The sequence below is a fragment of the Dendrobates tinctorius genome, unplaced genomic scaffold, assembly GCF_039654945.1.
Source record: "Dendrobates tinctorius isolate UK_male_01 unplaced genomic scaffold, ASM3965494v1 ptg000083l, whole genome shotgun sequence".
NCBI lineage: Eukaryota > Metazoa > Chordata > Amphibia > Anura > Dendrobatidae > Dendrobates > Dendrobates tinctorius.
The window spans coordinates 14235541-14262500 of record NW_027361751.1 but is presented as its reverse complement, the minus strand read 5'-3'; the positions used below and the strand labels follow the sequence as shown (position 1 = coordinate 14262500).

Below are 26960 nucleotides of genomic sequence, written 5' to 3'. Positions count from 1 at the left end.
AAACCCAAGCACATCAGATGTTAAGGGTCTCTGAAAATGGCAACACAAGTGAATTCTTTTTTACGAATTTTCAAATTTTTTCCTGACAAATTAAATACTAAAGAATTATATATTGCAAGGTCATTTTTATAGCACAGTAAATGCAGAAAAAAAAACAAAACCTTAAAAATAATTACAGAAATGCATTTTTTGTATAACTTCATAAATTTTTTTTAATTTTTGTTCAGTTTTTAAGTACGGTCAATGGCAAAATGAATTAGTACAATTAAAGCTACAACTCATCCTGCAAAAAGTAAGATATCATGCGGCTATGTGCACGGAAAAATATAAACATTATGGCTTATGGAAGAAGAGGAGAAAAGAACAAAAAAATAGAAAAACAAATCATCCATAATGACTGTTCAAACCAAACACTAATCACTAAGCAGGACTGAACACTGAGCTTATATGCATACAAAGAAGCACTATGTTATTATTTTCTAAAAAAATAAGGGCTCGCACACAGAGCCCGCATCTTTCCCGGAACATGATGGCTGATTTAATCAGCCATCTTGTGCCTTTAAAAGAGATTAATTAAATCCAACTGTTAATGTCTGATAGAGGTATCTTACATGCATTAGTAGGGGGCACATCATTCCACATTCCCATCGGCGTGCCTGTGATGTGATCGCCGGGAAGCTGATGGGATGGGCAAGGAAGATGGGGTCTGCTGATGACCCCCATGCCTGGCATACCAATCCTCCTGTGAAATCCAGTTCATGGCTGGCATTCATGGGAGATCATGATTGTCCCTTTAGCATGGCTAATGCACTGCTATGTATAGCACAAGCAATCAGATGATTGCAGCTTCAAGTCTCCTAAGGGGACTAAAAAATAAAGTAAAAAGTTTAAAAATAAGAAAAAACACAAAAGTTCAAGTCACCCCCCTTTTGCCCCATTAAAAATAAACTAATTAAAAAAAAAAATAAAAATACACATACCTGGTATTGTATGGTATAGCACGATCTATCAAATTATAAAGTAAATTAATTTGATGGGTAAACGGCGTAACAAGAGAAAAAGATCAAACAAGCCAGAATTACATTTTTTTTTGCCCACTACAACATTGCAATACAGTGTAATAACATTGTATCTACCCCAAAATAGTATCAATAAAAACATCAGCTCAGAGTTAAAAAAAAGTAAGCCATTACACAGCCCCAGATCCAGAAAAATTAAAATGTTACAGGTCTTGGAAAATGGGGACAAGAGAAATTTTTATTTTCTTACAAATTTAATTTTTTTCTCACCATTTAATAAAAAAAAAAATTAAAAAAAAAACCTATACATGACATTTTTATAACAGTGGAATTTATGTATTCCTTCATTGTAGTGAGCCGAGGCAGTTTGTTAGTAGAAATGTTCGCCAGTCTGGAGTCCATTTTTGCGTTGGAGCACGTCAGAGAAAAGATGCATCAAATTAATTAGGAGGCGCACACCACTAAATGAATTTGGCGCATCTTACTCCAGCACTCCCTTTATGAAGATTGGGGTACAAAACACTGATGTTCATGTATCGATCTGCTGTGTAGAGCCAAAGAATAAAGAGAGACAGAAGACATCGAGAATCAAGACACAGAGAAAATGTAACATAACCTCCTACTTACTTGCTGCTCATCTATAACCCTAACAAGCCAATATATAAAAGTTACTACAATCACAAAGCTTCATACAACAGCATGTCTCTGAATAGTAGACCTGTCTATGCAATCCTCTGTCTAGTTTACCACAGTCCATCTCTACATTTATTCTCTATGTAGAAGTATCTATCAGCTATTACAACACATTTGGACACCTTATCATGTAAAGAGAACATCTGGGGTACTGATCTCCTTCCTAGTGGTCTCCCAATGAACAAACTTTAGAAATCCCAAAGCCTATCTCAATTTCCTTATATTGTAGTATACCACCACCTGCTGGAAGCAAGCAAGTTATGCGATGTTTGAGAAATGTGGCATATCTTTTATATATCTTGTATATAAGACTACGTACCCATGATGAGTAGTTAGTGAGTTTTTGATGTTGCACCTTTTTTGCCCTTATTAGCTAAATTAAGTAACATGCTTTTTTTTTTACATTGTGTTTTTGGGTGCATTTTTGTTCGTGCGTTTTTTTTTTAAAGCATTTTTGTGGGTGCGGTTGTTTCTTTTTGGTAACCTGGCATGTCTCTCTCTCCCACAGCTCACATCTTGGCTGGTCGCTCACACAGCCTCTACATTCATCAGATAACACATTCCACTCTGCTTCTTAGGCTGGAGTCACACCGCCGTATTTCTCGTGCGATAATCGCATTGCACTGCACAGACTGGCCGGCACCTCTCCTGACCTGAGCATGACAGCGTGATGGATTACTATGCAGCTGTCAAGCTCAGGTCAGGAGAGCCGACAGCCAGTGCGAGTTTTACGATGCGATTATCGCACGAGAAATACAGCAGTGTGACTCCAGCCTTCGAGTCAGACGGCCGTATTTCTCGTGCGATAATCGCATTGCACTGAACGGACTGGCCTGGCACCTCTCCTGACCTGAGCAAGACAGCGTGATGGATTACTATGCAGCTGTCAAGCTCAGGTCAGGAGAGCAGACAGCCAGTACGAGGTTTAGGCCAGGGTCACACTTGCGAGAATCTTGCACGAGTCTTGCATCTCAATACCCGGCACTCGGGACCGGAGCGCTCAACTGTATAGAAATACATGCAGTGGCACACTCTCACAATCCCGAGTGACGGCAGCAGTGCCGGGTATTGAGATGCGAGACTCATGCGAGTTTCTCGTAAGTGTGACCCCGACCTTAGGATGCGATTGTCGCACCAGAAATATGGCAGTCCGTCTCTGCCCTTAGAGAAACACTGCAGGTGCTTCTAATCAAACACTGCAGAGCTGGGATTTAACCCTGTTCTTCCCAGCTATACTTCAGTGTGTTTTTAATGTGTTTCAGCAGCGAGAACTTTATAAAGATGCACATGTGTTTTTAAAAATTTTTTTCGGATTCTCTGCATCTAAAGCAATTCTATGGACAAAATCAGCACAAAAAAATCAGAGTACCTGCAAGAGAAATTGATATGCTATGGATTACAAACACGAACAGGAGTTTAGTTTACGCAGTGTATAAAAAAACAAAAAAGACACAATTGGCATGCGAGTTCTATACATCTCATCCACTTTGCTGGATCTGTAAGACACTGTGATTTTAGATGCAGCGAAGATACGCAGAATCAAAACTCACCAAAACTCATTGTTGGAACTTAACCTGACACTTCTGTCTAGAGGTGTTTTTCCAATTTTTACTCCACCCATACTGGGGTAAGTTGTATAAGTTTTCAAAATGTCAAAATTTAGCCAACTCAACTGTTTTAGACTAGAATTCACCACAACCGCTTTCCATCAGCTTTTAAAAAATGGAAAGGCAGCCAAAAATAGCAAAAATATATTACAAAAATGTATAAATAGCTTATTAAAATTTTTGCTACTATTTTTTTAGTACAAAACACTGTTGAAAATGACTAAATACACTTAGGTAGGAAGGAAGGATCATCCCCGCGCTGCCGCAAGAAGAATTCCAAAAATTGTAGAGATTTCAGCGTGGTTTATTCTATGCGTTTCGAACGACGACGCCCAATGGATCAGATGACACCCAGTGTCAAAGATCAGGCTCATCAGAAAGTTCACATGAAGATTAAAAGTCATCAGAGAAATACAAATTAATATCTTACATAGCTAACCTTATTTTTGTTTGTAGGATAACAAAATTGAAAAAGAGAGATATCATGGAAAGAGAAAAAAAAAAAGTGGCGAGAAACACAGTCTCACTGAGAAAAAGGTGGAATCGAACTCACATAGGAGTGATAGAATAAATTCAGAGATGAAGGCATTTACTTTGAGCTACTGAACTGGAGGGATGGACTCTAGAAGAGCACAGATTTCCAATGTTGTACCATAGTTAAAATACTTTTTTATTACCGTATTTTTCAGACTATAAGACGCACCGGACCATAAGACGCACCCCAAATTTTGGGGTGGAAAATAGGGGGAAAAAAAATAATGTGTCAAATGGGGGTCAGTCTTACAGTCCGAATTCCTTGGGGTGGCTGTGCTCTGTGGGTGGCTGTGTTCTGTGGGGTGGCTGTGCTCTGTGGGGTGGCTGTGCTTTGTGGGGTGGCTGTGCTCTGGTCACAATATACTTACAAATCTTGTTGCGGTGGTCCCGTGGCGGTGGTCCCAATGCAGCCTCCCTGTGCTCTGTGGTGCGGTGGTGTCAGGGCTCTGTAGTGTGGCTGCAGCGGGGCTCTGTGCTGCGTGGGGGGCTCCGCCTACATTTCGTTAAAGCACGAAAGCCCCCCGCAGCTCCGTTGCTGCGACGCGGAGGCCTCCGGACAAATGGCCGCCAGGGGCCTCCGGAAAGATGGCCGCTGCTCAGTTTCAGATCTCCGCAACGAGATCTCAGGACGAGATCTCGTTGCCGTGATTTGAATTTGAGTATGCGCCACTCCCAGCGGCCATCTTTCTGGAGGCCACCGCGCTGCAACAACGGAGCTGCGGGGGGCTTTCGGGCTTTAACGAAATGCCGGTGGAGCCCCCCATGCAGCACAGAGCCCCGCTGCAGCCACACTACAGAGCCCCGACCCCACCGTACAACAGAGCACAGGGAGGCTGCATTGGGACCACCGCTACGGGAACGCCGCAACAGAATTTGTAAGTATATTGCGACCATAAGACGCGCCCCCATTTTCCCCAAAAATTTTTTGGGAAAAAAGTGCGTCTTATGGTCCGAAAAATACGGTAATAAATATTATTCATACAGAAGTTTCCTCAGCTCAGGATGTCCTCTGACTTTGAAGTTGCTTCTTGGCAGCACAGAGAAGCTGTTTGCGCTTTCACATTTTAAAAGGTTTTTTTTTTTAAGCATCTCTCTCGTCAGTTTAATTCAGGATCCTATAAACTCATTTTAGAATTGTTTTTTATATTCTGGACCAGAGCCTCATTTGGTGTATGCTTCAGTGTTTTAACTCCCCATTTCTTAATTACTAGTTTGTTTCAACTATATTCTCTCCCCTTTTCATTTAAGAAAATTTCTTTTTGTGGTATAATATTTTTCCAAATAACCTGACAAACACATTTCCACTTTTAATATATAAAAAAATTCTTTTAACATTTATTAATAAAAAAGTATTTTAACTATGGTTCAATGTTGGAAATCTGTGCTCTTCAAGAGTCCATCCCTCCAGCTCAGTAGCTCAAAGTAAATGCCTTCATCTCTGAATTTATTCTATCTCTCCTATGTGAGTTCGATTCCACCTTTTCTCTCAGTGAGACTACGTTTCTCGCCACTTTTTTTTCTTTCTCTTTCCATGATATCTCTCTTTTTCAATTTTGTTATCCTACAAACAAAAATAAGGTTAGCTGTGTAAGATATTAATTTGTATTTCTCTTATGACTTTTAATCTTCATGTGAACTTTCTGATGAGCCTGATCTTTGACACTGGGTGTCATCTGATCCATTGGGCGTCGTTTTCAAATGCTGATGTGTACTTAAACCCTGTATGCCTATGACTCTTGTACAATATTTGTGGCATGTCCTGATGAAGGGGTCACCTGAACCCTGAAACGCGTAGAATAAACCACACTGAAACTTCTACAATTTTTGGAATTCTTCTTGCGGCAGCGAGGGGATGATCCTTCTTTCCTACCTAAGTGCATGCTTCAACCAGGTCCTGCACTGACCTGTGGATCGGCAGCAGCCGCCATTAATATATGTCTTTCCTTCACTCTCACCAGGTGAGTAGTTCTCTTGGTGGGCAACTCTGTGTAACGTTTGATAAGACCCTATTTGCACTTTTGTGTCTCCCTCTTTTCTCTAAATGACTAAATATACATACACATGACCCCCCCAAAGAAGCCCACGTGAAACATGCGTCGGGGGTCTGAGGGCCACATCAGGACACCTTGAGTATGGGTAAGCACTTGTACATATGAATATGCTTTATGCAGACTTAGCAATATACAGTCAGTACTCCTACTTAGGAATATAAGTTCTGGTCTATAATATTACAGCATTGCATTAGCATACAGTATGTTCCTGTACTGATAAGTTACTGTTTATTACTTTTATCTGACTGCATTGTTGGCCCCTCTATACAAATGTCCGTAACTGTGCCCACTTCTATTTGAGCACTCACCCCCACATTCTTTTAATTGTTTTGTCATAGTGTAAATTTGATTATCTCTTCATATTAATTTCTAGTCACAAACTGCTTTGATTTGCTGTCCACATGCTGCAGGAATCCAAATTCAGCGAGTGAGTGGATCATCATTTTGGTGTTTTACGCTATGAAGCCGCTCTACACTCTGCATTAAAAGTCAAAGGGAAAGCTACTAAAACACATAGTTTTTTTGTTATTTTTTTCTTTAGTGTTTTGTAAAGGTATGTTCACACTCCCTTTTTTTTTTGACAGTCAACAAGTTACTCAAGCAGAAACTGCTGCAGGAAACACTGGTGTTTTTTCTGACCCAAAATATCATTTACACGTCTGGGTTTAAACACCTTTGTGAAAAAACGGTATCGGTGTCATCAGCGGTTTGAATCAATGTGTCATCAGTGTTTTGGTCCGTGTGTCCGTTTTACCATCAATGCTTTGCATGTTTGTAAAAATAAAATTACAAACATTCTGCCATCCGTGTGCTGTATTTTTCACGGACCCATTCAAGATATAACATGGACGTGAACAGGCTCAGACTGACCCATAGGGAAGCAGGGGAATCCCCCAGTGGGCCCCTGTGCAGACATAGGCCCCAACCCCACTATATGAGCAGTACTTGGAATAATTCACATAATTTACTCTGTACAGAAAAAAGCATCATCTCATCATTCATTAACAAAACTACCTAGTTTATTATTATATGAAGATATAGGTACATAGTGAACGGGGGAAGCGTAATATTTGTATGCAGGTGAAAAGTGGGCGCCCAAAGTCATTTTTACTGGTGGGCCCTTGGCATCCCAATCCGACACTGCAAGTGAATGAGGCCTTAATGCTTGTTAATGCTTGTTAGTGTTTTTTTCATTGTGTGTTTTTTAAGCCTTTATGGGGAACTGTTATGAATGGGTCACCGAGGAGGATGGCAGGAACAGGCTAAGCCACCAGAAAACCAGAGAGGTTGGTAACTATGCAGATTGCAGACCCCTGATCCTATCAACACAACTAGCAGTAGCCGTGGTGCGTTCCTACGATGCCCTAGACGCCTCGTAACAGCCGGAGAACTAACTAAGCCTAGAGCCAGAATGGTGAAATCTAAACTTTCCCGGAGCAGATCCCCAAAGGAATAGACAGCCCCCAAACATATATTGTCGGTGAGACAAGATGAGACACAAACACAGGCAGTGAACATACTGAGCAAACAGTGGGGCCCAAGCTGTCTAGACAGGACAGGGCAGAAAAGATACTGTCTGCAATCACGCACAAAACCCTAAAAAAATCCAACACATCTGATATACAAAAAACCTGAGGCCACACGACCTCACCCCCGCTAGATCAGCACTCTGGTATGACCTGGAAGCAAAGCAAAAGATACTAACATAACAGGGTACTGAACAAACTGACACAAGCTGTAACATATGAGCGGGGCCCAGCGCTGCCCCCAGCAGGGAGAACCCTAGCAACAAAGCAGAAAGCAAAAAAAAAATCACATCCAGATTAGATGCAAAGGATTAGCAAAAGAACCAATTAACTGAACCATGCAGATCAGGCAGGAGATGAAAGAACTCCAAATGCACAAGGAGGAAATCACCAGCAACCACCAAGGGAAGCCTGCTTAATTATATGCTCCTAGCCAGTAATCCCAGATTCCCAATTATCGTCGTCAGGTGGCAAACTTCCATCAACCTGGCCAGCTCCACTACTCCCAGTAACCACCAGAGGGAGCAGAGGGAGCTCCGGCTCAGAAGTCTGAACAAGGGAATTCACAACAGGGAACAATTGTTTCTAATTTTCTTTTTACATCCATTAAGCAATGAGTAAAATACTACCAGTTTTGAGGTAAAAGTGCTTACAAAACACTTGCACAGAAACATGTACGGAGCGGCTTTATAGCAGTAGATGCCCGAAGAATGCTCAGCGTTTATCTTTCAATCGCTTGATGTTTTTGGAAACCTAAAGAGGCTAAAAATCACTAAGGCTATGTACACACGGTGCGGAATCTGCTTTGGAATTTTCCGCACAGAATTTACTAAATCCGCAGGTCAAATGGCCTGTATTTTTCCTGCGGATTTAGTGCATTTTTTGTGTGGTTTTACTGCATGTTTTGTGCGGTTTTCCACCTGTGGATTTCTAGAATAGAGCAGGTGGAAAACTGCAGTAAAACCACACAACAGAAGTGACATGCTGCGTTTTTCATTCCGCAGCAAATCTGCGCGGAAAAAAACGCAGCATGTGCACTGCGGATTTTGTTTTACATAGCCGTTAATGCTACTGTACATCACATGCAGTTCTGCTGCGAATCCGCAGGGCCAAATCCGCTGCGAATCTGCAGCAGAATCCACACCGTGTGCACATAGCCTAAAAATCCGGAATGAATGATTTTACAATAGCAAAGAACAGGAAAAGTCTTTGTTTTCTGAGTGGACCCTCTCAAAAAATGACTGAAAAATACTCATTAAGATTGAGCATTTTTTAGTAGTTTCAATGAAAAAAATCCTCGTGTTTTCTTTATTTATTGCTTAATGCATTTAAATAGACATGAGAAATCCACCCAAAAAATGCTTAAAAATCTGTAAAAATATTAATTAAAAAAAAGAAATGTATCCAAGAAAACATTAACAAAACTTTAACCAATGTATAGTGACAAAGATGAAAAACCATCATCAAACTCCATAGGCTTTCACTGGAGGACAACAAATGCCATGTACATAACGGGATAACCAGGACCTACAACCATAAGACCACGTTCACATGTTCAGTATTTGGTCAGCTTTTTACCTCAGTTTTTAAAACCTGGAGTATAATAGAGACACGTCACCACTTCTGGATTTATCACCCACTCCTGGTTTTGACTTACAGATACTGAGGTAAAAAACTCACATATTGAACGTGTGACAGTGTCCTAAGGGTGGTGCTCAAAATTTCAGAAACTGACATCTATAAACTGTAATTTTCGATAGAAGAAAGAAATGGCTTTCACCATGGAAGATCATACGTATTCTTTATTCACATGTCCAGCGGTCAGTGGTGTGCGCACGCAGGCAGCACGTGTGGCTAAATCTGATTTTACTTCCACTTCTTCGGTCTTTTGAAAAAAACATTAGTGAAAATGCTCCAGACTAAAAAAAACCTGTCAACACCAGCATTTCTTGGAGCTTTGTCATTGACTGACCGCATCAAAAAAACATTGTGTGATGATACCATTAGGCCACGAGCACATGGCAGCTAAAAGCTACTATAGTGTAAAGTGAAGAGAAAAGATACCGGTAGTTGAGCTGTCGTAAAAAATGATGATAAATCTACCAGTGAAGCCGCTTCAGGAAAAAAAAAAGCGTTGCCTAGAAAAACTCTGCGCCGCCGTTGCCAAAGCAAAGACGAAACCTTTTTAGTAGTTTTTTGAGAATCTGAGTGGAAACTCTGCAGATTCTCAAAACTCCTCACAATTTTGGAGTTTCCACTAGAAAAGCTCAGCAAAAAGTCTCAGGCTTCAATTCATCAAGACCAAAGCCGGGATCACACTACCGTGTGTGATGCAAGAAACTAGCACGAGTCTCGCGCATCAACACCCGGCGCTGCCGCCGGCACTCAGGGCCGGAGCTGCGGCTGCATGTATTTCTATGTATTTCTATGCAGCCGCAGCTCTGGTCCTGAGTGTCGGCGGCAACGCCGGGTGTTGATGCGCGAGACTCGTGCTAGTTTCTCACATCACGCACGGTAGTGTGATCCCGGCCTAAATGTGTTTTCAGCTGTATTTTTTGTTCCCTGGATATCGCTGTAATCGCACTGATCTGGAGGACATTGTTAACAATGCAACCAACACAAAAACAAATGACAATGCTGGAATCGCATTTTTTTTCAACAATTAATTTCGTTTGAGAGTTCCTTTCCACTGAATTGGGTGCTAACATGAAGGGTGTCATTCAAAACTGCAACTCCTATTGCAGGAAATCAAGACCTCATACATGTGAGAGGAAAAAACGCAAATATAAAAGCGAAAAATAGCCCGGAAGCGCAGGGTTAAAATTCAATATTTATACTCGATGGAGGGGTGCAATACTGGACAGGTGGAAGGGGAGTGCGGACATTCCACGGGTTAGGGGTGCAGATTTCTGGCCGTACCCCGGTCACTGGATCAGCGGGAGAATTGGAGACGTAAGTCATCATGGCTATAGCTTTATTTTAAAACCTCTCTCTACTCTTTCCTCACTTTTAAAACATCCTGATAAATGCATTGAATGAGCAGGAACATAAAATCCCTCAAAAAACGTGAATCTGCAAAAACGATGGGGCTAATCAGTGATGTAACATGGGCATCACACTGACCACCGAGAAGGACTAGGAGCAGTGTCACCTGCACGACTGGCTCACCATGGAGCAGTGCCAAGCTTATGCAGCCCCAAACATGCGGGTGTTGCAGAACTACCACTCCCAGCATGCCCTGAAAGTTACTGGCACAGACTACTGGCAATCCGCATTGTGCTAATACACGATTCTGTCCGGTTTTTCCACTTTTTGCCCTTGTGAGCGCTCGCTTCGCTTCCCGCTGTGTTTTGGTTCCTGCCGCTCGCTGTAGCGTCCTGTGCCTGGTTGCTAGGAAACACCCACTGCTGACACGGGCCTATGTGTTTTTGTTAGGCCTGCCGGGAAGTACGAGCAGTCTCCTCGGCATTCGGGTGTTCTGGCTGGAAATACCCGGGCAGGGAACGGTGGCAGCCATGCTCCGGTGGCTGCTGGGCAGCAGAGAGCCGCAGGCCAGGACAGAGGTAATATGGCCGCAGTGTGGTGGGTGGGGGGGCTGCAATGCCATGGTGTCAGACCTGTGTATTAGGGGGATCTGGCGCCCCATAGACGCCAGAAATCAGGTATTGGTGGGCTTCCTGGTACTTGTAGTGTGGTAAGAATGGAGTTGCACATTGTATAATGTATCGGAGACACTGCAGGACGTAGACAGGCGCCCCCTTATGGTGGTCGCACGTAGTCTGCGATAATTTGCACTTGTAAATTTGTAGCCAATCATAAATCCCGACTGTTACATCAAAGTCCGCAGAGCGAGAAATTCGCCCTGCGGGGCTGAGGGTCGTTCAAAATGGACCCCCATGTTTGGGGCTGTAATCCACTGCAAGCTTTGTGTGCGCAAATGTGCTCGGAAAATCCTCAGCATTTTTATCCCGTGTGGATGACCCCCTAAGACGCACTTAGCACAAATGGTTGTACCAGGACGCAGTCACTGGGGTCCGCGGGTGTTCAGGGGGCTCAGGCGCTAAGCCATGATATACAACCGGAATGGGCGTCGAACCGCTAGGCTCCGATCTCTGCTATCTACCCGTTCAGACGCAGCCCCCAATCTGTGACAACGGTACAATGTGGTATCAGGAAGGGGGTCCAAAGGCAGCCGAGGGCCTGGTCAGAGCCCCCATAGTTGCCGTCTTGGGACTCCTATGGCTGGGCTTCATGGGAGACAATGATTTAAACTAAATAGCGTAATAGTATAGGATTTGGAAGAAGGAGTTAAAAAAGTAAACATCTGGCATCACCGCATCCGATAACAGTCTGATCTATCAAAGTATAAAATTAACTGGCTTAGTAAACGTCGTAAAGAGAAAATAAACCAGAGCGAGAGAATTGTGTTTTTTTTTCAGTCACTACAAATCTCTGGAAAAAAATTTAAAAAACATGATAAACTACATTGTTTGTACCTCAAATTGGGTATCACTAAAACCGTCAGCTCACTATGTAGAAAAAAAAGCCCTCCCACAGCTTCATTGATGGAAAAATAGATCTTGGTGACAAACTAAACAACATTTTTTTTTCTCATTTCAACACGTAACCAAACTTGCAAATTATTTTGTACTAGCTGAAGAGCCCGGCGCTGCCCGGGCCTAGTAACTAACTGTGGTTAGTTATAGAAAATTATAATTATCCTCCATCCCATAGTCCCGTGCCCATATACCCATCATACATCCTCCATCCCATAGTCCCATGCCCATATACCCATCATACATATCCTCCATCCCATAGTCCCGTGCCCATATACCCATCACACATCCTCCATCCCATAGTCCCATGCCCATATACCCATCATACATATGCACCATCCCATAGTCCCGTGCCCATATACCCATCACACATCCTCCATCCCATAGTCCCGTGCCTATATACCCATCATACATATGCACCATCCCATAGTCCCGTGCCCATATACCCATCATACATATGCACCATCCCATAGGCCCGTGCCCATATACCCATCACACATCCTCCATCCCATAGTCCCATGCCCATATACCCATCATACATATGCACCATCCCATAGGCCTGTGCCCATATACCCATCACACATCCTCCATCCCATAGTCCCATGCCCATATACCCATCATACATATGCACCATCCCATAGTCCCATGCCCATATACCCATCGTACATATGCACCATCCCATAGGCCCATGCCCATATACCCATCACACATCCTCCATCCCATAGTCCCGTGCCCATATACCCATCATACATATGCACCATCCCATAGTCCCGTGCCCATATACCCATCATACATATGCACCATCCCATAGTCCCGTGCCTATATACCTCATCATACATATGCACCATCCCATAGTCCCGTGCCCATATACCCATCACACATCCTCCATCCCATAGTCCCGTGCCTATATACCCATCATACATATGCACCATCCCATAGTCCCGTGCCCATATACCCATCATACATATGCACCATCCCATAGGCCCGTGCCCATATACCCATCACACATCCTCCATCCCATAGTCCCATGCCCATATACCCATCATACATATGCACCATCCCATAGGCCTGTGCCCATATACCCATCACACATCCTCCATCCCATAGTCCCATGCCCATATACCCATCATACATATGCACCATCCCATAGTCCCATGCCCATATACCCATCGTACATATGCACCATCCCATAGGCCCATGCCCATATACCCATCACACATCCTCCATCCCATAGTCCCATGCCCATATACCCATCATACATATGCACCATCCCATAGGCCCGTGCCCATATACCCATCACACATCCTCCATCCCATAGTCCCATGCCCATATACCCATCATACATATGCACCATCCCATAGTCCAGTGCCCATATACCCATCCCACATCCTCCATCCCATAGTCCCATGCCCATATACCCATCATACATATGCACCATCCCATAGTCCCATGCCCATATACCCATCATACATATGCACCATCCCATAGGCCCGTGCCCATATACCCATCACACATCGTCCATCCCATAGTCCCATGCCCATATTAATTTATCTCCATATTCGTACCGCCTTAAGGATCCTTTTTCCCCAAGTCTTTTTTTTTTTTTTTGCCATTCAAAGAATAATATAAAAATAAAATTTAAAAAACAAAGGCAAAATTAAATTTTTTTTGTACTGTTGCACCGCATTTAGATTTTTTTTTTTTCATTTTTCAGAACACTATGGTAAAATGAATGGTGTCAATAAAAATTACAACTCATCCTGCAAAAAAAAAAAATCAAGCCCTCATGGCTCTTGGAAGAAGGGGAGGAAAATAAGGGTATGTTCACACGCTGCAGATTCTGCTGCGGATCCGCAGCGTTTCTGGCTCTGCGGGTCCGCAGCAGATTTAGATGCATCGTACAGTACCATTGTTTTCAATGGTAAACTGGAAAATGCTCTGCACATGTTGCGGATTTTTCCGCTCGGATTTGCTGCGGTTTACAATCCGCAGCATGTCAATTCTTTTGTGCAGAACCGCTGCGGTTTCACACCTCATGCATTATGAGGTGTGAAACCGCAGGCAAATCCGAAGATAAACCGCGGGACTTTAGTCCTACGGATTTATCTGCGGATTTTACTACAAAATCCGCACCACCAAAAAACTCCGTGTGCACTTACCCTCAAAGAGCAAGAACAAAAAATTGCCCTGTCCATAAAAGGTTAATACTGGACGTAAACAGGTTTTTGCCACTTGTCTGAGAACATTATGATGTAGAGATAGAGGCCCTGATTCCAACGATGTGTTACTTACTGGGCTGCATGCTGTAGTTTTGATTAAATCGCTGTTTTATCAGCAGATTATTATCACTAGAGGATTAGTAAACCTGCTGCCATGTTGTCCTCTATATTCATGAGCTCTGTATAACCCCGTCCCCACCACTGATTGACAGCTTTCTGCCTATGCACAGTGTACAAAGGGAGCTGCTAATCAGTTAGGTGGGTGGAGTTATACAGAGCTCTGCATTTGGAGATCTACAGAAAAGAAAATAGGGATTTTATGAAAATTACAGCTAGCAGCCCAGTAAGTGACACGTCGCTGGAATCCGGGTCTTTTTTTCCCTACATCATGCTGCTCTCAGATGGTTTAATAAAAACCAGGTAACAGATTCTTTTTAATGACCTTCTGACCGGTTTTAAATAAATAGTATATGTAGAGCATGCGCACTGTCATCAGAATTAGCAAATGTAGCAAAGCACATAGGTCTGGAGATGTACGAGAGATTCATATCCGACAAATTATAACGGACAGGAGAAAAATTGATGAGTCAGTGGTGATTTTAATTGGTCTGGCAAAACAGCAAATACAGCCTAATATTTGGACCTACAAAGCCCTTAGTTTTGTCACAGACATCTACTGCCATGAAAATGTGAAGTTTCACTATGATATGGCAAAGCAGTGTGAGCTACAAATAGTAAAAATGTCATGGAGGTTACTACGATGTGTGGGCCTGATGAGAAACATTATATACAGTCATGGCCAAAAATGTTGCCACCCTTGAAATCATTCCAGAAAATGAAGTACAGTATTGTTGACTTCCTTCCAAATTGAGGGTAAACAACTTTGTTTCAAGCATGTGATGCTCGTTCAAACTCACCTGTGGAAAGTAACAGGTGTGGACAATCTTAAAATCACACCTGAAACCAGATAAAAAAGGGAAAAGTTGACTCGATCTTTGCGTTATGTGTGCCACACTAAGCAAGGGGGGCAGAAAGAGGAAAAGAGAACTGTCTGAAGACTTGAGAACCAAAATTGTTGAAAAATAGCAACAATCTCAATGTTACAAGTCCATGTCAGGAGATTTTGATGTTCCTTTGTCCATGATGCACAACATAATCAAGAAGTTTACAACCCATGGCACTGTAACTAATTTTCTTGGACGTGGACGGCAGAGAAAAATGGATGAAAGGTTGCAATGCAGGATAGTCCGGATGGTGGATACCCAGCCCCGATCAAATTCCAAAGAAATTCAAGCAGTTCTGTAGGCTCAGGGTGTAGCAGTGTCAGTGCCAACTCTCCGTCGACATTTGAATGAAATGTATGACTGGAGACCCAGGACGACCTTACTGCTGACACAGAGACATTAAAAAGCTAGACTGCAGCTTGCCAAAATCCTTCAAGGAAAGCGTCTTGTGGACAGATGAGACCACGTTAGAGCGTTTTGGTAAAGTGCATCATCCTACTGTTTACCAAAAATGGAATGAGACCTACAATGAAAACACAGTACCTACAGTCAAATATGATGGAACACCTGTGGAGAGATCTTAAAATTGCTGTTGGGAGAATGCACCCTTCAAATATGAGATACCAAGAGCAGTTTTCAGAAGAAGAGTGATCCAAAATTCCAGTCGAGAGGGGTAAGAAGCTTCTTGATGGTTAATAGAATTGATTGATTGCAGATATTTATTCCAAAGGATGTGCAAACAAAGATTAAGTTGAGGGTGCCAACAATTTTGACCGGCCCATTTTTGGGGTTTTGCATGAAATTAGGAATTTCCCTTTTTTTCCTTCCTGTGTTTTTTTTTTTTTTTTGTTATTCCAATACACACAAAGAAAATAAACGTGTATATCGGTAACTGCAATTTTTTTTGAGAAATACGTCATTTTCTGGAGCAATTTCAAGGGTGCCAACACATTTGGCCATGACTGTATCTCAGATATGGTGGAATGTTTTTGTTTTTTTTCCCCTCAGTTTATTAAAGCCAATTCCAGAACCGTGCATCTCACCTTCTTCATGCTAGTAATTTTATACAATACTTTAACCCCTTAGCGACCGCCGATACACCTTTTAACGGCGGTATTTATCTGTATTAAAACCACAGCGCCGCTAATTCACGGTGCTGTGGAGAAAGTGAATAGCGGCCCCCAGTGTCGGGTTTTCTCCGGGGTCTCGGCTGCCGGGGGTAGCCGAGACCACAGAAAACATGAATCGGTTGGTTTTTACCAACCCCGCTTTTGCGATCTCTATTATTAACCCTATAACGGCGGCCGCAAAAAAAAGCAGCGATTTTACATTTAATTTCTCTTTCCTCTGATGTGATCGAACATCAGAGGAGAGAGAAAGAGGGTCCCTGATTTCCCCCCCCCCCCCCCCCCCCGGTACCTCTCCGTGGTCCTCTGTCCCCTCCCGGTGGTCCTGCGTCCCGCCGACATCCTCCGGTGGGCGCCGCCATCTTGGATCCGGGGAATCTGCCGGCTCCGGATGGCAGATTACATTCATTCATTTTGATCACGATGATAAACTATCATCGTGATCAAAATAAACAAAACAGTACATAACCCCCCCCCCCCGTTTATCACCCCCTTAGTTAGGCCAACATAACGAAATAAAGAAAATATTTTTTTTTTTCAGTTTTCCGTTAGGGTTGGGCTAGGGTTAGGGTTGGGCTCGGGTTAGGGCTAGGGTTAGAATTAGGGTTAGGGTGAACTAGGATTAGAATTAGGGATTAAGGTTGGGATTAAGGTTAGGGTTGGAGCAAGAATTGAGGGGTTTCAACTATTTACCAACTTTGGGGGTCTAAAATTTGGGTCTGAGGCTGAGTTCACACGTGGCGTTTTTTTCGCGTTTCCGCGGCGGTTTTAACCGCGCGATTTTGCCGCGAAAACGCAAAAAATAAGCATCCCATGCATTCCTATGGGATTCCGCAATGCTGTGCTAATGCTGCGGTTTTTACCGCGGTGGAATCGCTTCGCGGTAAAAACCGCAGCATGCTCATTAATTTGCGGAATCGCGGCGATCCCGCACCCATAGGAATGCATTGTTCCGCTTACTTCCCGCATGTGGCTGGGCACACCATGCGAAAAGTAAGCAGAACAATTGCGGATGGTACCCACGGTCCGGAGGAGAGGAGACTGTCCTCCGGGCTTTGGGTACCATATCCCTGTAAAAAATAGAATTTAAAATAAAAAATATTGTTATTCTCACCCTCCGACGTCCCGCGCAGCCTTCCCGCTTCTCTCCGTGCTCTCGTTCCCAGTAATCCTTTGCGAAAATGCCCGCAATGGCGTCCGTTCTCGCGGGATCGCGAAGTCTCGCGGTCATTCGCGCGACGTCATCGCGAATTACCGCGAGACATCGCGATCCCGCGAGAACGGACGTCATCGCGGGCATTTTCACAAAGGATTACTGGGAACGGATGTGCGGGACGCCGGAAGGTAAGAATAACACCATTTTTTATTTTTTTTTTACATTCTATCTTTTACTATTGATGCTGCATAGGCGGCCTCAGTAGTAAAAAGTTGGTCACACTCGTCAAACACTATGTTTGACGAGTGAGACCAACCTGTCAATCAGTTCTCCAAGCGATGCTACAGATCGCTTGGAAAACGCTGGCATTTTACAAGCTAAATACGCTTGCAAAATGGTAGTTTTTCCGCGGGAAAATCGCGGGAATTTAAAATGCGATTTTCCCGCGGACTGGAATTCTGGAATTCTCGCGGTAATTTCCGCGAGAGTTCCGGTACGTGTGCACTTAGCCTGAAAAATCACTTTTGTGGAAATAAAAAATACTTTTTATTTTCACGGCTCTGCGTTTATAAACTTCTGTGAAGCGCTTGGGGGTTCAAAGTGCTCACCACACATCTAGATAAGTTCCTTAGGGGGTCTAATTTACAAAATGGGGTCACTTGTTGGGGGTTTCCACTGTTTAGGCCCATCAGGGGCTCTGCAAACGCAACATGACACCAGCAGACCATTCCATCAAAGTCTGCATTCCAAATTGGCACTCCTTCCCTTCCGAGCTCTCCCATGCACCCAAACAGTGGTTCCCCCCCACGTGAGGGGTATCAGCGTACTCAGGACAAATCGCACAACAACTGTGGGGGTATGATTTTTCCTGTTACCCTTGTAAAAATAAAAATTTGGGGGCGAAAAGATCATTTTTGTGGAAAAAAATGTATTTCTTATTTTCACGGCTCTACGTTATAAACTTCCAAAATGGGCTCACTTGTTGGAGGTTTCCACTGTTTAGGCACATTAAGGGCTCTCCGAATGCAACATGGCATCCGATCTCAATTCCAGCCAATTCTGCGTTGAAAAAGTCAAACGGCGCTCCATCCCTTGCGAGCTCTGCCGTGTGCTGAAAAAGTGGTTTACCCCCAGATATGGGGTATCGTCGTATTCAGGAGGAATTGTACAACAAATTTTGTGGTTGATTTTCTCTTAAAGGGTTAATAAACTTCTTGAATGTGGTTTTGAGCACCTGGAGAGGTCTAGTTTTTAGAATGGTGTCACTTTTGGGTATTTTCTGTCATGTACACCCCTCAAAATGACTTTAAATGTGAGGTGGTCCCTAAAAAAAAATGGTTTTGTAAATTTTGTTGTAAAAATGGGAAATCGCTGGTCAACTTTTAACCCTTATAACTTCCTAACAAAAAAAAATTTTGCTTCCAAAATTGTGGTGATGTAAAGTAAACATGTGGGAAATGTTATTTATTAAGAAATTTGTGTGACACGTGTCTCTGATTTAAGGGCATAAAAATTTAAAGTTTTAAAATTTTCAAAATTTTCGCCATATTTCCGTTTTTTTCATAAACAAACACAAGACTTATCGAAGAAATTTTCCCACTAACATGAAGTACAATATGTCACGAAAAAACAGTCTCAGAATCAGCGGGATCCATAAAAGCGTTCCAGAGTTATAACCTCATAAAGGGACAGTGGTCAGAATTGTAAAAATTGGCCTGGTTGTTAAGCTGCAAACTGGCTCTGTCGCTAAGGGGTTAATTACCTGTGCTGCTTCTATGTGCAAGTCTCATTCTGGCCACTTGACGATGAAGTGAGCTGCCTGTCATGTATGAATCAAGAGCCTGGCAGAGGGACGGGAAGGAGGAAGAGAATTTAGAGGGTCAGTCTATATACCCTGGCTCGGCACCCTCATGTATGGCAATGAGGCTGGTGAGTTTGGGTCAGGACATTGATGTTCTTACTTGGTCCGTGCACTTTGGGCCACATTCACAAATCCAATGTGCAGTCCTTGGACTGAGTCTGGGCGAACATTTCCATACTATGTTAAGCAGAGAATCTCAAAAGTAAACACACATGTAGTAAATAAATAGTGGCTGAAAATGGGGAGAGAAATAGTAAAGATCACCACCATATGTGTGTGTATAGGACAAGTAGAGACCCATCAGTGAGACTATAGAGACCCCTGGTGGACGCATCCAGGGACAACCAGTGTCTGTACCCACACATGGGTAATGTAGCATTGTACACGCTTACCCTGAGCATATTTGTACCTATATATGAGGCCTTTACGAACCACTTGGTGACTTTGTAGATTAAGCAGTCTGCATACATTTGCACTTTATTGTGTATACCTATTCTATGCACATGCACCTTACTCAGGATATTTACCATCCCACTTACCTTTGTTATAATATACAACCAGATACACTATATAAATTTTGACAGTAAACATCCTGCCTGCAATTTTCTATCTAGGCATCTGAGGTAATTATGCACTTTATGCTAATACTAGCTGAAGAGCCCAGCGTTGCCTGGGCATAGTAACCAACTGTGGTTAGTTTTGCACATAAAAACCGTGCATCTAATCCTATCCTGTGTGATACTGACTGCTGAGCCGTGTATCTAATCCTATTCTGTGTGATACTGACTGCTGAGCCGTGTATCTAATCCTATTCTGTGTGATACTGACCGCTGAGCCGTGTATCTAATCCTATTCTGTGTGATACTGACTGCTGAGCCGTGTATCTAATCCTATCCTGTGTGATACTGACCGCTGAGCCGTGTATCTAATCCTATCCTGTGTGATACTGACCGCTGAGCCGTGTATCTAATCCTATTCTGTGTGATACTGACCGCTGAGCCGTGTGTCTAATCCTATTCTGTGTGATACTGACTGCTGAGCCGTGTATCTAATCCTATCCTGTGTGATACTGACTGCTGAGCCGTGTATCTAATCCTATCCTGTGTGATACTGACCGCTGAGCCGTGTATCTAATCCTATTCTGTGTGATACTGACTGCTGAGCTGTGTATCTAATCCTATCCTGTGTGATACTGACTGCTGAGCTGTGTATCTAATCCTCTCCTGTGTGACACTGACAGCTGAGCCATGTATCTAATCCTATTCTGTGTGATACTGTCTGCTCAGCTGTGTATCTAATCCTATCTTGTGTGATACTGTCTGTTGAGCCGTGTATCTAATCCTATCCTGTGTGATACTGACTGCTGAGCTGTGTATCTAATTCTTTCCTGTGTGATACTGACTGCTGAGCTGTGTATCTAATCCTATCCTGTGTGATACAGTCTGCTCAGCTGTGTATCTAATCCTCTCCTGTGTGATACTGTCTGCTGAGCTATGTGTCTAGTCCTATCCTGTGTGATACTGTCTGCTGAGCAAAGAAAACTGATGCTGATAGCAACCAATCACAGCTCATTTTTTATCTTTTAAACAGCTCTGTGACATCGTGGTGAGTTTTGAATGGCGACTTCTGTGTTTTGACTTTTATGTGGCGAGGTTGGTGTATGTGTGGTGAAATGTGTGCTGAGGGTGGTATATGTGTTGAAGCACGTGGTAGTGTGTGGCGCATTTTGTGTGTGTGTTCATATCCCCGTGTGTGGTGAGTATCCCATGTCAGGGCCCCACCTTAGCAACTGTACGGTATATACTCTTTGGCGCCATCGCTCTCATTCTTTCAGTCCCCCTTGTTCACATCTGGCAGCTGTCAATTTGCCTCCAACACTTTTCCTTTCACTTTTTCCCCATTATGTAGATAGGGGCAAAATTGTTTGGTGAATTGCAACGCGCGGGGTTAAAATTTCACCTCACAACATAGCCTATGACGCTCTCGGGGTCCAGACGTGTGACTGTGCCAAATTTTGTGGCTGTAGCTGCGACGGTGCGGATGCCAATACATACACACACACACATTGAGCTTTATATATTAGATATACTTGGCTGCCTATTTTTGCCTCATCGTTCAAATTGCATTTTGATTTCTACCATCATTATTCTATGTGTATGTATTTAATCTATAGCATGTAATTGTTCCTGGATATCATGTCTGCTTCTCATCTGGTTATTTTTTTCCGACTTCTTCCAATTTTTTATCTCTATGTAATTAATAATGTTATACTATTTTCCTAGCAGAGAACATTATAGTGGTAAAGTCTTATCTTGTAGCATCACTGATTTCCAGAATAAGCCTTTCAAAGAGCACTCAGGTCCTTTTGTCACTAACGTTTGCCTCTGTGAATAGTTCTGTTTCTTATATTGGACCCCAATCTCTGTATTATACAGGACGGAGCCAGGCCGGACACATCATTGTAGCTCTGTGACTGTCATGATCTCTTATGATTCTGATTGTATTATTTCTATTAAAATTAACTTTTGTCTCACTTTATCTTTCTGTAGAAAACTGCCATATTTAACATCGGGGAGGAACAGACCCAAAATCCATATACAGAACTTACAGCCTTGAAAGCCCACCATGACATTGTGCGGTTCCTGGTACAAGTAGATGACAACAGGTGAGATGGGACCCAGGTGCAACATTGCTATATTGGGGACTTGAGGTATTATTATTGTTTTGTCCTTTTCTTGGTATAAATAGATGAAAAACTATAATGATTGGTCTGGACACCATGTGTATGATGCCATCTTTATGACCTCGTAATGTGTGCTTGGGAGAGTCGCACTGGCAGATTGTGCAGGTTTTCAGGACTTGTTAGTGTGTAAAATGGAAAGAAGTGTACGAGCCTAAGAATACCTACTGTGATCCATATGCATGTGCTCCCCTATAGTAATGGTTTCCATTGGCTTCATGATTGGTTTCCTCCTGTGGTCATGTTGAAACGCAGTATTTTTAGTTGCCAATTGCATTTTGACATCCAGCATTTCTACAGTCACATTTCGTACTCCATGGGGATATGTAAGGTCAGCTTTGTACAGGTTTACACAGATGCCCCTGTCCACACGGGCTCAGGGAGGCACGAGGAGTGAGTGGATGCGGCCCACGCATTCACTAACGTGGCACCAGACTCGCCGACAACCCTGACAGGCTGAGAGGCCTCTTTCACTAGCATCAGCCCAGGAGGACTGCAACCAGTTCCTCGTTAGATATACAGTTGTGCTCAAAGTTTACATACCCCGGCAGAGGTTTTGCTTTCTTGGACTTTTTCAGAGAATATGAATGATAACACCAAAATTTTTCTCCACTCATGGTTATTGGTTGGGTGAAGTCATTTATTGTCAAACTACTGTGTTTTCTCTTTTTAAATCATAATGACAACACAAAACATCGAAATGATCCTGATCAAACGTTCACATACCCCATTTCTTAATACCGTGTATTGCCCCCTGTAACATCAATGACGTCTTGAAGTCTTTTGTGGTAGTTGTGGATGAGTTTCTTTATTTTCTCAGATGGTAAAGCTGCCCACTCTTCTTGGCAAAAAGCCTCCAGTTCCTGTAAATTCCTGGGCTGTCTAGCATGAACTGCGTGCTTGAGATCTCCCCAGAGTGGCTCAATGATATTGAGGTCAGGAGACTGAGATGGCCACTCCAGAACCTTCCCTTTGTTCTGCTGTAGCCAATAACAGGTCGACTTGGTCTTGTGTTTTTGGATCGTTATCATGTTGGAACGTCCAGCTACGTCCCATGCGCAGCTTCCAGGCTGATGATTGCAATTTTGCCTCCAGTATTTGCTGATAACTTCCTGCATTCATCTTTCCTTCAACTTTGACCAAGTTTAATGTGCCTTTGTAGCTCACACATCCCCAAAACATCAGCGATCCACCTTCGTGCTTTACAGTAGGAATGGTGTTCCTTTCATCATAGGCCTTGTTGACCTCTCTCCAAATGTAACCTTTGTGGTTGTGGCCAAAAGTTCATTTTTGGTCTCATCACTTCAAATTGCCTTGTTCAAGAAATTTTGTGCTGTTTTTTGTATTGTAGGCGAGATACTTAGTGATGTTTGCACTGTAATGGCTTTCTTCTGGCGACTCCACCATGCAGCCCATTTTTCTTCAAGTGCCTCCTTATTGTGCATCTTGAAACAGCCACACCACTAGTTTTCAGAGAGTCCAGTATTTCTGCTGATTTTTTTTTTTTTTTTGTGGGTTTTTCTTTGCAACTCAAACAACATTCCTGGCAGTTGTGGAAGAATGTTTTGTTGGTCTACCTGACCATGGTTTTGTTTTTACAGAGCCTCTGATTTTCCATTTGTTAATCACAGTTTGAACGATGCTGACTGGCATTATCAATTTCTTGGATATTTTTTTGTATACCTTTTCCCATAGATCAGTTGACAGTTCTTTTGCTTTCCCTATGACTCACAATCCAGAAATGTCAGTGACTGGATGAAAGATGCAAGAGTCTGTCTGGATCCCAGAAACTCATTTAGCTTTTATGCACACACACTGATTACAAGCAAACAGGTCACAAGTGAGGATATTACCTTTAGTAGCCATTCAAACCCATTTGTGTCAACGTCTGTGCATGTTATCAGACCAAAATCACGAGGGTTTGTGAACTTTTGATCAGGCTCATTTAGATGTTTTGGGTTGTCATCATGATTTAAAAAGAGAAAACACAGTAGTTTGACAATACAGTCATATGTTAAAGTTTGGGCACCCCTATTAATGTTAACCTTTTTTCTTTATAGCAATTTTGGTTTTTGCAACAGCTATTTCAGTTTCATATATCTAATAACTGATGGACTCAGTTATAATTCTGGATTCAAATGAGGTTTATTGTACTAACAGAAAATGTGCAATCTGCATTTAAACAAAATTTGACCGGTGCAAAAGTATGGGCACCCTTATCATTTTCTTGATTTGAACACTCCTAACTACTTTTTGCTGACTTCCTGAAGCACTAAATTGGTTTTTGTAACCTCATTGAGCTTTGAGCTTCATAGCCAGGTGTATCAAATCATGAGAAAAGGTATTTAAAGTGGCCACTTGCAAGTAGTTCTCCTATTTGATTCTCCTATGAAGAGTGGCTTCATGGGCTCCTCAAAACAACTCTCAAATGATCTGAAAACAAAGATTATTCAACATAGCTTTTCAGGGGTAGGATACAAAAAGTTGTCTCAGAGAATTAACCTGTCAGTTTCCACTGTGAGGAACATAGTAAGGGAATGGAAGAACACAGGTACAGTTCTTGTTAAGCCCAGAAGTGGCAGGCCAAGAAAAATATCAGAAAGGCAGAGAAGAAGAATGGTGAGAAGAGTCAAGGACAATCCACAGACCACCTCCAAAGACCTGCAGCATCATCTTGCTGCAGATGGTGTCACTGTGCATCGGTCAACAATACAGCGCACTTTGCACAAGGAGAAGCTGTCTGGGAGAGTGATGCAAAAGAAGCCGTTTCTGCAAGCACGCCACAAACAGAGTCGCCTGAGGTATGCAAAAGCACATTTGGGCAAGCCAGTTACATTTTGGAAGAAGGTCCTGTGGACTGATGAAACAAAGATTGAGTTGTTTGGTCATACAAAAAGGCGTTATGCATGGAGGCTAAAAAACACAGCATTCCAAGAAAAACACTTGCTACCCACAGTAAAATTTGTGGGGGTTCCATCATGCTTTGGGGCTGTGTGGCCAATGCCGGCACCGGGAATCTTGTTGAAGTTGAGGGTCGCATGGATTCAACTCAGTATCAGCAGATTCTTGACAATAATGTGCAAGAATCAGTGACGAAGCTGAAGTTACGCAGGGGATGGATATTTCAGCAAGACAATGATCCAAAACACCGCTCCAAATCTACTCAGGCATTCATGCAGAGCAACAATTACAATGTTCTGGAATGGCCATCCCAGTCCCCAGACCTGAATATCATTGAACATCTGTGGGATGATTTGAAGCGGGCTGTCCATGCTCGGCGACCATCAAACGTAACTGAACTGGAATTGTTTTGTCAACAGGAATGGTCACAAATACCTTCATCCAGGATCCAGGAACTCATTAATAGCTACAGGAAGTGACTAGAGGCTGTTATTTTTGCAAAAGGAGGATCTACGAAATATTAATGTCACTTTTATGCTGAGGTGCCCATACTTTTGCACCGGTCAAATTTTGTTAAAATGCAGATTGAACATTTTCTGTTAGTACAATAAACCTCATTTGAATCCAGAAACGGAGTCCATCAGTTATTAGATATATGAAACTGAAATAGCTGTTGCAAAAAACAAAATTGTTATAAAGAAAAAAGGTTAACATTAATAGGGGTGCCCAAACTTTAACATATGACTGTAAATGGCTTCACCAAACTGCTAACCATGAGTGGCGAAAAAGTTTTGGTGTTATCATTCATATTCTCTGTAAAAAGGTCAAGAAAGCTAAAATTCTGCCGGGGTATGTAAACTTTTGATAACAATGGTAAGTCTGGCCCTTCAATGGGATTATATTGGGCCACAAACCAGCCTCGGGAGGATTGGAAAGTTAAGCTGAGAATATGGACGAGTGGATCGAGATAAAAGAGCAACCTAAGGTAAAATTATATACCATATATAATCGTGTATAAGCCGACCCCCCCCCCCCCCTCCCCTAATTTTGCCACAAAAAACTGGGAAGACTAATTGACTCGCGTATAAGCTTAGGGTGGAAAATGCAGCAGCTACTGGTAAATTTCAAAAATAAAAATAGATACCAATAAAAGTCAAATTAATTGAGACATCAGTAGGTTAAATGTTTTTGAATATCCATATTGAATCAGGAGCCCCATATAATGCGCCGTACAGTTCATGATGGGCCCCATAAGATGCTCCATACAAAATACGCCACATATAATGCTGCACAAAGGTTAATAATACCCCCATAAGATGCTCCATAGTTTATGCCCCAATAAAATGCTCCATAGATTATGCCCCATAGATTAAGCCCTCATATGCTGCTCCATAGACTATGCCCCCATATGCTGCTCCATAGATTATGCCCCCATATGCTGCTCCATAGATTATGCCCCCATATGCTGCCCCATAGAAAATTCCCCCATATTATTATTATTATGCATTTATATAGCACCATTTATTCCATGGCGCTTTACATGTGAAAAGGGGAAATATAGACAAGTTTAATATATACAAGAGTAATATACAAGTGTAAGACAAGGGACACACAAGTACATAAGGAGAGGGGACCCTGCCCGCGAGGGCTCACAGTCTACAGGGATGGGTGAGGATACAGTAGGAGAGGGTAGAGCAGGTCGTGCGGTGGTTCAGTTGACCGAGGATCATTGCAGGCTGTAGACTTGTCGGAACAGGTGGGTTTTCAGGTTCTTCTTGAAGGTTTCCGTTGATGGTGAGAGTCTGATGTGTTGCAGTAGGGAGTTCCAGAGTATGGGGGAAGCACGGGAGATGTCTTGTATGCGGTTGTGGGAAGAAGAGATAAGGGGGGGAGTAGAGAAGGAGATCTTGGGACGATCGAAGGTTGCGTGCGGGTAGGTACCTAGAGACCATGTCACAGATGTATG

At 42.8% G+C, this 26960-nt stretch overlaps 1 protein-coding gene across 2 annotated transcripts in view; it reads left to right on the top strand.

Moving 5' to 3' along the window:
• The first annotated feature begins 10751 nt into the window (after positions 1-10751).
• The window catches only part of WDR41 (WD repeat domain 41), a 100694-nt gene continuing 84485 nt past the window's right edge, over positions 10752-26960 (top strand). Inside the window, exons 1-2 of one of the 2 annotated variants that reach the window (XM_073584139.1) lie at positions 10752-10993; positions 21903-22018. In XM_073584139.1, coding sequence (XP_073440240.1) covers positions 10946-10993; positions 21903-22018 — 164 coding nt within the window. In that variant the 5' untranslated portion in view covers positions 10752-10945. The remainder of the gene's footprint in view (positions 10994-21902; positions 22019-26960) is intronic. The other variant, XM_073584140.1, reaches the window with a different exon arrangement.